Raw genomic sequence first — 13,903 nt, 5'->3', positions numbered from 1 at the left:
TTTCCAGATTTCAATTCGCAGGCCGCTTTAAAAGAGGGAATTTGAATCCGTGTCAGTGGGCTCTTGGCAGATTTTCCACACCAGAAACCATTTCCATTTATTTATCTTCACCTTGGGATGAAATCTTTGCTTGGGAATTTAGAGAAAAACTCTGCTCAGGAAGGAGATTGAGACATTTGGGAGTGATTCAGAACCGTAGACACGTCATGTTTAAAGCGGAGCACGAAAATGTTTGCATGCTTGTTAGCAGATGCACTTTTATTGTGTCGAGGGAGTGAAATATGAAAGTTCCACTTGCCATGAAATCCATCTCCCTTTCTTTGCCATGGTAACAAGCAATCATGCGTTTCAATGTTTCCAGCCTAACAGGCCAGCGTTAAAGGGATAGTTCACCCCAAAATGAAAATGTACTCACTATTTACTCAGCCTAAAGTGCTTCCAAACCTTTAGGAGTTTCTGATAACTTGTTACTTGAAGAGGTGTTCATAAGACTGTCATTCAACCTTTATAATCATGACATGCTTATGATAACTGTTATTAATTGCCATTTTATGCCATTTTAAATGCAAAGATGACAACGTCTGACAACTTGACATAAATACAAAACAACCAGTCTTTATATTTGTCATGACAACTTGACCTTACCAAGACTAGGGCTGCACAATATATCGTTTCAGCATCGATATCGCAATGTGTGTGTTCAATAGTCACATCGCAGGTCATGTAATGTTGAGATGGGTTTATAGTTGATCAACAATTGAGAATACATGAGATTTGTGAGATCATTGCAAAGTATAAACAATAACAGAGTGAAACTTTATCATCTGCATGTGTTTTAAAGGCTTTTCAAGACAGTTTAAAGTATTCAGGCAAAATAACGTACAGAATTTGTAACTTTAATGAAGTCAAGTCAATGTTTATTTATAAAGCACTTTTTCAAAATGACAAGCATGACACCATATAAAACATAGGACAAATACAACAGACATAAGACTCTTATATGATATTAAAAGCCAAAGAGTAAAAATGGGTTTTAAGACTAGATTTAAAAACAGAAAGGGTTGTGGACTGCTTAACACGGAGAGGCAAATTATTCCAGAGTTTGGGGGCAACCACTGCAAAGGCACGGTCCCCCTGGTTTTTAACCTTGTGCGTGGAACAGCCAAAAGTAGCTGATCAGCACATATAAGTGCCCTTGATGGAGTGTATAATTGAATTAATTAAAAATAATGAAGAATAATATAATTAATTGTTAATACAATTAAGACTATACAGTGTGATTTTACATTTCATTATTCAATTTCTGTATCTGATTGCTGTTTGACTCTGCAGGAAAACTGTAATGTGCTGTTTATTTGACTTTTTTACTTTCCTCTATTGTAATTATTCTTGCAGCATGTTTACTATTTTTCTTATACATGATTTACATCCTTACAAAATCAACCCAATCTATATAAATGAATGTTTTTGTTCCAAATAGAGCTATTCAAGCCAAAATATATTCATATCGCAATATATGTCATAGAAAAACAAAATATTGCAATGCCTTTTCCAATATTGTGCAGCCCTAACCAAGACAACAAAACTTGTCATAAATCTGTCATGAATTTTATAACACCATCATTATTATTATTATTTGACTTCAACTATTGTGGTACAAGCTAAATTTGTCATTAAAATGTCATTAAATATTAATGACGCAATTAAAAAATGATTAGACAGTATTTTTTTGACACTTTAATAAGAAATACAGTTTGTTCCACTGAAAACGTGATCAGAAAAATATTCATGATACAATTATAATGACTCATGCCAATCATGTTTATGACAGACTTATGACAAGTCATGTTGTGATGTATTTGTTTATGTCAAGTTATAAGAAACACTAATGCCATCTTTTTATTTAGATATTTATTTATTTGTGTTTTATGACTTTTATTCATATAGGTGTAGTTTGGCAACCTGTACGGTCTAAGATGATGTTTAAGTCTCATGCTTAAAGTGTTGCTCTCTTAAAGACAGGATGGAAAACAGTCTGGAATTATGAATATTTTAATTCTCAAGCTTTATATGAGAATTGTGTCCTTAATCAGGTAGAAAGGATTCAGAATGATCCAGCTCATTTTTTGTATCCACATTTTGAATTGCTTCCCTCTGGTAGGAGAAATAGAGTCCCAAAGTGTAGGTTGAACCGATATAAGAGATCCTTTGTACCGGTTTATATAACAAAAGTTTATCTTAATTAGCATTATAATTATTGTAATTATGGTATTTTGTATTGTTTTTATCATTTGTTTTTATATATGTCTGCAGCAATATGGTGATGCCCATAACAAATTAAATGTCAAGGACAATAAAGTACTTACTTACTTACATATTTAAAATATCACAACTGAGTATATTACACTTAATGACTGTTGTTATAAGCATAGATACAAGTCCATTCACATTCATGACATGTGTTATGTCATGATTATAAAGGTTTAATAAAGGTTTAGGTTTTATAACCTAATAACCTTCTTGTGAACACTCCTTCAAGCAAAGTGTTACAGAGTTTCTTTTTCCTGTTAAACAAAAAAAGATATTTTGAAAAAAGATGAAAACCTGTAACCATTGACTTCCATAGTATGAAAAACAATTACTATGGAAGTAAATAGTTACAGGTTTCCAACAGTTTTCAAAATATCTTCTTCTGCGTTTAACAGAAGAAGATCATAAAGGTTTGGAAGTGCATTTTTGCGTGAAAGCTCCCTTTAAAATAATGTTTGTGGTTTACCCTTGCCCTCATAGTGCTATCATTTCATAAAAGAGATGAAATTAAACATTTATACTAACAAAGACAGTCTTACCCGAAATCTCATTCTCAGTCACAGATGGGTAAAAAAATAATAATTCATTCTTACTCCGCACAAAAGCCAAATGCGTGAAGCGAATGAATAAATCTGCTCAGTATTCATGAAGAATCTTTTTTTGCTCCAGGTGATAAAAGCTGTAGATGAAGGCTACAGGCTTCCGGCCCCAATGGACTGTCCGGTGGTGCTTCACCAGCTCATGCTCGACTGCTGGGAAAAGAACCGTAGCGATCGGCCCAAATTCGGGCAGATTGTCAACACTCTGGACAGGCTGATCCGAAATCCCAGCAGCCTGAAGCAGCTGGCCAACACTGCAGTCTGGTGAGCCAAATGAACTTCTGAATTCAATAGATGTCTGTGTGAGCAGCATGTACTATACAGTTGACGTCAAAACTGTTAGCCCTCCTGTGAATTTTCTTTTTCAAATATTTCCTAAATGATGTTTAACGGAGCAAAGAAATTTTCACAGTATTTCCCATAATATTTTTTCTTCTGGAGAAAGTCTTATTTGTTTTATTTTGGCTAGGATAAAAGCAGTTTTACATTTTTTTAAAAACATTTTAAGGTCAAAATTGTTAGCCATCTCAAGCAATATTTTTTCAATTGTCTACAGAACAAACCATTGTTATACAATGACTTGCCCAATTAAACTAGTTCATTAAGCTTAAAATACACTTTAAGCTGAATACTAGTATCTTAGAAAATATCTAGTCAAATACTATGTACTGTCTTCATGGCAAAGATTAAAAAAAATCAGTTATTAGAAATTAGCAGTGTTACTTAAAAAAGTAATAGATTACAAATTACTGACTACTTGAATTGTAATCCGATTACATTACTAATTACCTAATGTAAAAATTAATCAGATTTACTAATTGCTTTTAGTAATCAGCAGCTCGACTTAAAGAGTTTGCCCAACACTTAAAATTCTCTTATCATTTGATTGTTCCAAACCTGTTTGTCTTTTTTTTATTTATTTTTTTAACACAAAAGAAGACATTTAGAAGAAAACTGGATACCTGCAAACATTGACATTCGTAGTATAAAAAAATCACTGCAGTGTTTGGGTGTTCTGTGTTTGTCTGAGGTCCTAAATGTGTAAATTCCATACAAAACATGAAGCTGATCAGTCAGTTCTTATTGTGTGACTCGCGGTTATCAACTGGTGTGCCTGGAAAATATGAGCTCCGAATATGTGTGTGCAAGCCACGCACCTCCATTGGAAATAACGAACTTGAGTGCACAAAAGACACGGTATGTGAACGACCCCATAAGCAGCTGCGCTACTCCACTTTCAGAAGATACTTTCACTCCCGATCCTGCACAAAATCTAGTTTAGCCTGTTTAGGCTGAGTTGGACCGTCATGCTTTTTGGTGCCAGTGTCCTGCTTGGTGATGAGTATTGACATAGAATGCTTTCTGTTCAAGTGCTTAAACAAGTTACTGGTGGAGTTAAAAGCAGTCGAAAGTTCTTTAGAGACTGTACATAAACTGGATTTCACAGTAATATTTTTGTTTTTACGCTCAATGAAATCAAAGTAATGTCTGTATTTCCACTTGAAGAAGCAAGCACTCTCCTCAGCAACTGTTTCAGCTTGCGTTCTCCAGCTATTTAAAAGTGCATGCTTATTAACTGATGCTGCAGTGGAAAACATGATTTAAAAGAAGCTTTTTTCCTCTAAAAACTATATTTGTAGCGTAAGTAACGAAATTACATTGACTTTAGTAACTGTAATCAAATTATACACTTTATTTTGATGGTCCGTTTGTTGAATTTAAGTTACATTGCATTTACATGCCAACTAATTATCATTAGATTATTAGTAGACTGTTAGGTTGGAGTTAGGGTTAGTGTAAGTTGACATGCACTTGCAAAGTTTCTTATAGTCAGTTAAATGTCTGTTGGAGGAGCAGTATCAACAGATATTAAGCAGACAGTCTACTAATACTCAAATGGACCATCAAAATAAAGTGTTATCCAAATTTAAAATATAATTTGTTACATTACTGCGTTCCCCAAAAAATGTAATTAGAATACAGTAATGCGTTGCTGTGGAACACATTACACCCAACTCTGGAAATTAGTTATTAAAACTATTATGTTTAGATATGTATTAAAAATAATTGGCTTTCCGTTAAACAGAAATTGGGGAAAAATATACAGGGGGGGTCTAATAATTCAGGAAAGCTAATAATTCTAACTTCAACTGTATAACTCATGATATTTCTCAGGTGTGCGATAAAATCTGAGGTGTTTTTTCACAGTAATCCAATAAGTTACAGAAATGATATCCAGCTAATCTAGATTGAAGCCAGATGTGTGATTTTTCTAGCCTCCAGTGCACGTTTTAAGGGGGTTTTCGGAGAGTATCTGATTGCCTGTCTGTTCCTCTGCCTCATTTTTTTAAAGGCTTGCCAAATAAAAGGCAGATGGGTGCTAGATTGTTCAGCTTGTGCTTGGCCACAATTAAAAGCGAATCAGGAATCTCCCACAAACCATGGGGAAACCTCTGCCTCATGTTTTTGTCATTAAAATAGATCGAGATCCTAATGGCATGTTATGATGGAGGCTTTGTTACAGAGTGACAGAGACATGAGCGCAATCTGCTGCTCTCGTGGATCTGGAAAAGCTAACATGTCCAGCCAATGATAAGCTGACACACACACGCACTCTAATGTAGGGCTTTGATTAGTTGTTTATTCATGTTAATTGAATTACTTGTGACATTAATTTAGTTAGTATTAAACTGAGGGAGAAATCTGTTTAGGTTTTAGAGCTAGGTTTTGCAGAGAAGTACTAAATCATAGTTTTTCTAAATTAAAAGTAAAGGCTTAAATGGCAGTAAACGTACATAACATTTAAATAAGTTATTAAAAAATACAAAGTATGAACTCCGTTGCATACATCAAAATAGCTATCATTATGTTTTAATTATTTATTAATCACACGTTAATTTAATTACTATTGACATTGATTTAGATAGTATTAAACTGAGGGAGCAATCTGTTTGGGTTTTAGAGCTAGGGAATGGTTTTGCAGAGAAATACTGAATCAATAAAATTAAAGTGGGATTAAAACAGAAATGAACTAACTTGAACATTTTAATAATTAATAAATACAAAGTATGAACTCGCTTGCATACATTAAAACTGCTAGTATAAAGTTTTAATCATTTATTAAAGCAGCTTTTCCCAACCTTGTTCCTAAAGGCACGCCAACAGTACACATTTTCAACACACCTGAATCAACTCATCAGAACATTAGTAGAGACTCAAAAACCTGATATGAATGGTTCAGATAAGAGATTATTGTATCTCTGGCAGCGGGTACTGGCAGGTGGCTATCGACCCCCAGAGTAAACCATTGACAGTATTCATCATTCCATCTGGCCTCTTCTACTTTAATGTAATGCCCTTTAGATTAAAAAAATGCACCGGCAACATTTTAGAGATTAATAGAAACAGTTCTGGGAGAATTAAAAGGTAACATTTGCTTTGTTTACATTGATGATATTATCATCTATTCCCCCTCAATAGCTCAGCACTTTGGGACATCCAAACTGTTCTCCATCGACTGCAGGAAGCTGGGCTGACTGTAAACCTGCCTCAGAGAAATTACATTTATGGGATATGTTGTTGGTGTCAATGGCATCACAGCAGACTTGACAAATTGACAAAGGAGGTCCAATGTTTTCTTGGATTAGGGGATGGCGTCACCTCTTTGTAAGGTTGGGAAATACAGTATTTGGATACAAAGTAAAACATCAGTTATGCACATTAGGAGATGTTAACATTTTATTGAATACCAGTTATAACATTAATTAAATCACAACATTGTTGTCGGAATTTATGTATAAATGATTCAACTGACTTTAAACGTAACACTTATAAATATCAGCACAAAAATAAATATATTGACCTTCAGACAAGTTAAAGCAAAACAAATACCAAAAAACCTGAAATATAAAGCAGGGAAAATAAATATTGAACACGTCACCATTTTTCTCAGAAAACACATTTCTAAAGGTGCCTTTGACTTGAAATTTCCACCAGATGTTGGTAACAACCAAATAAATCCACGTATACAAAGAAAACAAATCCAATTAGTAAAAAAATTAAGTTATGTGTAATAAATTTAAATGACACAGGGAAAAGTATTGAACACATGAAGAAAGGGAGGTGTAGAAAGGCAGTAAAAGCCCAGACAGCAGCTGAAATCTCTCAGTAGTTCTTCAGCAACCCTCTGCCCTTCATAATTGTAAATTAATATTAGCTGCTTCAGTCCAACATCTACATTATCCGGAGGATGAAGATGAAACCAGAGTGGACATTTCAGCAACACAATTATCCAAAACACAGCCGAGGAAACTCTCAAATGCTTCCAGAGAAAGAAAATCAAGCTGTAGAATGGCCCAGCCAATCACCTGACATGAATCCAACAGAAAATAAGAAAATAAAGATCAGATTTAATAGACGAGACCCACAGAACCATCATGATTTTTACACTCTGTTGAAGTCTGTGAAAAAATCTCACCTGAGCAATTCATGTGACTTCGTTCTCCATATGAGAGGCATCTTTAAGACTTAAAGTATTAAATACATTTTGGTAGTTCAGTACATTCTCTTTGTGTCATTTCCAGCCTGATCTCACGAGAAAACGCAAGTTCAGTCGTACGAAATGGTACGATTTTAAAAAGCAGGCGTGGCACCTAACCCCACCCCTAAACCCAACCGTCATTGGAAGATGAGCAAATCGTACTAAATTGTACGAATTAGATCGTATGAATAAAGCTACGGTCACACCGGGCTTTGTGTGTGCGAAATTCTGTCGTGCGGCGCTGCGAAAATGGGTGGGATTAAACAAGATGATTAGACATTAAAAAAGCGAGCGATTGCTCCATGTTTTAAATTTCTGTCCAGAGAGGTCGTGTTTTGATCCTCGATGGGTCTCACGCAGTCAAATGATGCGATTTCGCAGGTCAGAGTTCACCAAGCTTGAACTTTGCACCGCAGCAACCTGCGAAACTTAACGCATGACCCCGCGTTTCCGGTCTGACGCATTCGCGTGCGTATGAATGGAAGTCTATGGAAGGAAAAGTCAAGTGTGACCGCACCTTTAGCCACTAAAAAAAAAAGTTACGAATTGCCATGAGATTGTGTTGGTCATTTCATTGTTATTACACATAACTCATTTTGAGATTTTTTTTGTTTTGTTTTGGGTTTTTACCATAATCTGATTATATTTCAAGTTAACAGCTCCTTTAGAAATATTATTACCAGGAAAAAAAACATGACATGTTCAATGCTTATTTTCCCTGTTGTATAAGAAAGAACAATTAGTTCAAACTTAACTTAATGATGCCAGCAGATGAGCCTTTGAAGGAAACATAAAATGAAATTAATTCAGTTTCAGTGAGAAATGTGTTTATAGTGGGTATATAATGAATAGTGGGTATATAATGCAGTCGGTGCACAGCCAATCACAGTTTAACTGGTAAACCTGCCTAGCAAAGCAAGCCTACAGTACTTACATTTCTTTATTACAGTACATTTACATTTTGAGCCTAATGTTTGCATGCAGAATATATAGGTTAATTCTTTAGTGACTGACCATCAACTGAAAATGGATTCAACCAAACCACTAACATTTACTCAACTATTGGGGGCGGCAGCTCTATACTTGAATGCTTAAAAAAGTTAACCTTGAATCTGTCATGTTTGTGAGCAACTTTTCAACTTCAACACTTAATTCTGAGAAAACAGCATGGATTTGGAATAAATCTAAATTGAATTTAGTCAAAAACGCAACAACAAATGAAAACATGCTGCGATGTCCGGAGGGGGCGTTTACACAATATTTGCTTTTTTACGAGTTTAATTAGGGCATCACAATTGGTGGAACATTTTGAATTGGGAAGATAAAAATACTTAACCTGTAATGGATTTACCTGACCAAAATATTTGGTTTAAAAAGGCAAACTACAGCTTATTATTAAACTATTCAGTGTTTTCAGATACTGTATGAAACCCCTAAGTACATACTAAATTTTCACTATCTCTGAGCACAACTTTGGATGGGGATGGGTGGATGGATGAATGTGTAGGAATAGGTTTTAGTAACCACAGCCGTTTGAACTGTAGTTCTGCCTAATGACTAAAGAAAGTTATCAGCATGATGGTGAAAAACTGTACATTTCTAGTCAAACCATCCTTCTGCAATCTCATACCAAAAACAGAAATAAGGGCAGCATTAATAGCTTAAAATGTGAGAGAGCGTTGATATTACGTGATTGTATTGTATTGCAATATGGAGCAATGAAGTGTCGATGTTAAATCAAAAGTAAATCACAAATACTTGAAAATGAATTATCTACAATAATTAATTATGGTTACAACTGGATTAGTTACAAATAACTGTATAAAATGATAAAGTATGAAATGATAAAAACCACATCGTACCCAGCTTAAATGTAAAATGAAGTTACCATAGAAAGAGATAGACAGGGGGAGGAAGAGAGAGACAAAGAGCAGTAAGTAGGCCCCAAAGAGACCCTGATAGCAGTAGAGTCAGAGAAAATAGCCAGCAGACCAGGAAAAGAGGCAGAGCAAAGTTTACCAGCTATTTTGTATCTTTCTTGACCATGTGACCAAAGCCCAAATACTGAGACATTCAAACTGACCAATCAACATGTGACCGCATTGAAAAACCCCCACGGGCCACACACCAGGCCCTGATCTTATCGGTATCTGCCTTTGGAGTCAGTATGGACCTTCTTTGGTAAAAAAAAGACATGTTTTATCATATAAACAAATGCATATGATAATTTTCATTCCTATGGATGGATGGATGATGACATCAACATTTGGCCACTGCTGTACATGACATTCCATGGACCAATGCAAAATATTTTTGTAGAGATTCCTGACATATGCCATATTAATATGAAATGCTATGGATTTAGATATGTATTCAGACTGACAGCAGAAAATCTGGACTTCAAAGCAGCCTTCAGTGGCCAATGACCTGAGGCTTTTTGACTGACATATAAAGCATCCAATCACAGTTTGCTTTTTCAGTGCTATGTTAAGGGACATGAATATTCATCCAATCAGACGGTGTCTTTAAAACTCCTGAAGTGTTAGCATCGCATATACAGAGTCAGCGGTCTGTGGGTGTGAGATCTTAAGTCTAGATGTGATGTGAAATGACATGATTATATAAGACTGTTATTCCTTCTTCCACCACAGGGAGGATCCGGTGACTCCTGAGGCGGCGGTCAGCACAGTTGAAGACTGGCTGGACTTGATTAAAATGGGTCAGTACAAAGAACACTTCTCCAGCGCCGGCTACGTTACCCTGGACTCAGTTCTGTATGTCAGCAGCAGGTAAACAACACATGAATCTCTCATTTATGACAGTAGGAGACGCTTGCATTTTAAGAGGAGTCACTCACAATGGCATATTAGTTCACTACATACTGAAAATGTACAGAATCTGCAAATACTGAAGTTGTATATGGCAGTAATATATGGCCAAATACTAGGCTATATTGATTACAACACACTATACATTGTACACTGCTTTACTTATTTCTTGTTAAAGATTGTAAATGTATGAAATATGCAGCATTAAACACTTTGAATATTACAGGACATCATGGTTTTGTGACCTTATTACTTTGCATGTTTAATACATCAAGTAGTATTATCTGTTTTCATGTCAATAGCTGGGTTTCTATCCTAACATAGAGCAAATCTTTTCAGTTTGCAAAAAAATTCCAAATGTGAATTAGGTATGTTTCCATCATTCTGTGAGAGCAGCTGAATGTAGTATTGGTAACTTGGCAACCAACAGTAAACAAGACAAGCATAAAGGAAACAGCTGATTATTTATGAGAGTGTAAAGTTTCCTATGTCAGTTTATTCGGCAAATGTATTTGTATCTCTGATTATTCGCATTAACCCTTGAAAACCACCTCAAGTGAGCATAAAAATGTTTTTGCGAAATAAGGGACACAGGCTGATGGAAACCCAGCTATTGATGAGTCCAAAAAAGGTAAATCCAGTTTAAAAAAAGTTCTCTGTTTTATATTATATTATATTATATTATATTGTGTTGTGTTATAAATTCAAAAATAAATAAAAAACTAGGTTGACGTAACCCAACATTGGGTCAAATATGGACAAACGCAATTTTTTGAGCTTGTCTACATTTGATATAATATAATATAATTCCACATGTGGGAGGTGTCCCACCAGTGACGATATACAGCCACATCGCACTGCTACTCGTGTGATATTGTGTTTATAACAGTTAACAGTTTGAGGGCATAATAGTGTATATAAAAAAAAGAAAATCAAACACGGAGAGTCCCAAAACCACTTTGTAAGAGGAATTACTTTCTTCCGCCATTCATTCACATCTGCAGCTGACGTCAGAAGAGCAGAAACTGTTGCTTATTCACCAACATTACTTTAGAGCTAGTATTTGAATGATTCTCTAGTGTAATATCTAAAGTGATGACAAAACAGGTGATTTTGCTCATATTTTAGGATTATAAGGCTGAACAGCATGAAATGCCATCAGGCTACAGAGATTTCCCAGTATTTCCGTATCAATCAGAAGATTACAATAATTATGCCAGAAAAAGCCAAAGCAGAGCCAACACCACCAGATTACTGTTGTGTTTGCGATAAGGAAAAATGTTAAACACATGCGGGCATTTCTTCTTTCTTTTTACTGGACTAGTCTGCAGTAACGAAAGCAGGAGACTCATTAGAAACACACAGATGGCCAACAAAGAGTGGCCAACACAAAATACATGCCTTCCTGATATGAGTCCCATCTCACACTCAATATACTACAATTACTATAGTATAAATACAGCACTACAACATACAAAAAAGAGAGATCGACTTAGAAAGTCATTTACCTGTTTAATAATGATTTGATCTGCTGTACAAATTACGATGTTTTTATCCTCTAAGGGCTTATTATGTGGTCTCTGTTGTCATCTAGCGGATGAACAACATCAACCGTCTTAAGTCTGCTCAATGACATGCTAATGGCCACAGACAGAAATTCTGAATATTTTTAAATAGGCACTAGCCTTATAAATAAACTGCACAGTTGCAATCTAAACAACATTCTTGACTAAAAAAAGCCTAAAAAAATACATTATGTTGTCCAACAGCAGCAATATTTGTCAAACTGCAAAGTGACCTCTTCTTGTGACTGTATGTGGGCAGAATAATAAACAAGGGTGAAGGGTTAAGAGGCTGGATGAGTGCTGTTATTTGCAGAATATGGCACTGCTATCAGCCAATCAGATTCAAGAACCAGACAAAACTGTTGTATATAATATAATATTTAATACATTATTTTCAAAACATCGTGTAATAATAATAAAATTGACTCTGAAATTACTTTCAAAACACTGAAAATTCAAAGCATCTGATTGCACCTAACCTGTTCCACAAACTGTAATCCTAAGACCTTTTCTTCTTCTTCTCTCCCAGTGAATTGGACAAGATGGGTGTTGAGTTGGCAGGACATCAGAAGAAGATCCTGTCCAGCATCCAGTGTCTTCAGGCACATCACGGGACTCAAGTTCAGGTATAGCGGCTCACCTCAATGCTCTCGACCCGCTCCGCTTCCACAGAGAAGGAGACCGGAAGCCATCAATCCTGCCAAACGGAAGCGTCTTGCTGCAAAACGACTCTTGTCTTATCTCTCTACCAGCACTGAAGTTCATCAGCCCTACAGGAGAACGGGCCGGTACCTTCCCCTTTTTTGTGTGATCAGCATCCAGATGCTTATAGACTTGAAAAAAAAAAGTGGATCCAAGGACAAGAACCGACATCGGTGCACTGTGAACATCACGCTCCAGTCCTCAGTGTACAGAAGAAAAAAAAAAACCTTGAGAAGAAACACCGAATGTGTCTTGTGAATCTCTGAACCGTTTTTTTTTTTGCAAGCGATACTTGCAAAATGCAAGATACTTGTGTGATTTTCTTCAATCAGATGTTGCGAGGATGGGGAAACGTTCAGCGAGATGTCCTTGCGAGCTTGTGTGTGTGGGAATAATTTCGAAAGGTTCTCTAAACGCCTTTACAGAGCAATGAAGCACTGATCTCTCTTTCACGTATGCTTTCTAAAACAAAAAAGGGTCGATCCTTGACCCCGAATGCCACTGCTCTCGTCAAGCCCTCTCCAGCATCTTTGGAAAATGTCAATTTCACCATCGAGAGGTCGAGAGAATCTCGCTTGTCCCAAACTTTGACATTGGACATGCAGCAACGGAGAAAACGAGAGACGTTTAAGGAATAAGAACTAATTGTTGTTTTGCAAAGCGAGACAGGACAGCGTGACGATGTCATGAAGAGGGCAGATGTCGTCCTTTCTTCACACTGGCAGCAACTTTCCCTCTCTTTGTCAAGCCAATCCATTTGATGTGGCTTTTCCTCTAATTTTCATTGCATATTTGAAGTGGTTCGCCTCATTACATGCATTTCATCGCAAACGTGAGCCTTCTTTTTTTTGGAAATAGACGTGTTGAGCATTTAATGAGGGAGAATTCATCCGTAAGCCGCCCCGTGTTGATGGAGCTGGACTGTTGAACCAGTGTATGTGTTGGATCCCCTTCAGAGAAAAGGTCTGATGGTTCAGTGTGGCTTCATGAGTAGTTGTATGTATTTTACAAAAGGTGAGGTTCTACCAAACGTACGCTGAAACATACAATACTTCAAGTTTAAAATGAGTTCCTAAATTATGACAGTTGAATAGCATTTCTGTAATTGTTTACAATATTGTATACCATAAAAGACTGTGACTGCAACACATGGACTACTTTTGTAATGGCTTTTTTTGCAGTTGACCTGTCTGTCCATCTTGATCTCACGAGGAAACGTAACTATTTTACATTATGTCAGTTTAGTGGCCAGTTCAGAGTGGAGTTCTGTCGTATGAAAATGTAAGATTTTAAAAGGAAGCGTTGCACCAAACCCTCCCCTAAAGCCAAACATCATTGGGGATAAGCAAATCATACTAA

The 13,903-nt window shown here is 36.1% G+C and overlaps 1 protein-coding gene across 1 annotated transcript in view; it reads left to right on the top strand.

Moving 5' to 3' along the window:
• The window catches only part of ek1 (eph-like kinase 1), a 117,477-nt gene extending 104,674 nt beyond the window's left edge, over positions 1-12,803 (top strand). The window contains exons 15-17 of the mRNA XM_056450580.1: positions 2,980-3,173; positions 10,101-10,238; positions 12,372-12,803. Of these exons, the coding sequence (XP_056306555.1) occupies positions 2,980-3,173; positions 10,101-10,238; positions 12,372-12,474 (435 nt within the window). The 3' untranslated portion in view covers positions 12,475-12,803. The remainder of the gene's footprint in view (positions 1-2,979; positions 3,174-10,100; positions 10,239-12,371) is intronic.
• The last annotated feature ends 1,100 nt before the right edge of the window (positions 12,804-13,903 follow it).

The sequence above is a fragment of the Danio aesculapii genome, chromosome 24, assembly GCF_903798145.1.
Source record: "Danio aesculapii chromosome 24, fDanAes4.1, whole genome shotgun sequence".
NCBI classification, from domain to species: Eukaryota; Metazoa; Chordata; class Actinopteri; order Cypriniformes; family Danionidae; genus Danio; species Danio aesculapii.
This window is presented reverse-complemented; position numbering and strand designations above follow the sequence as displayed.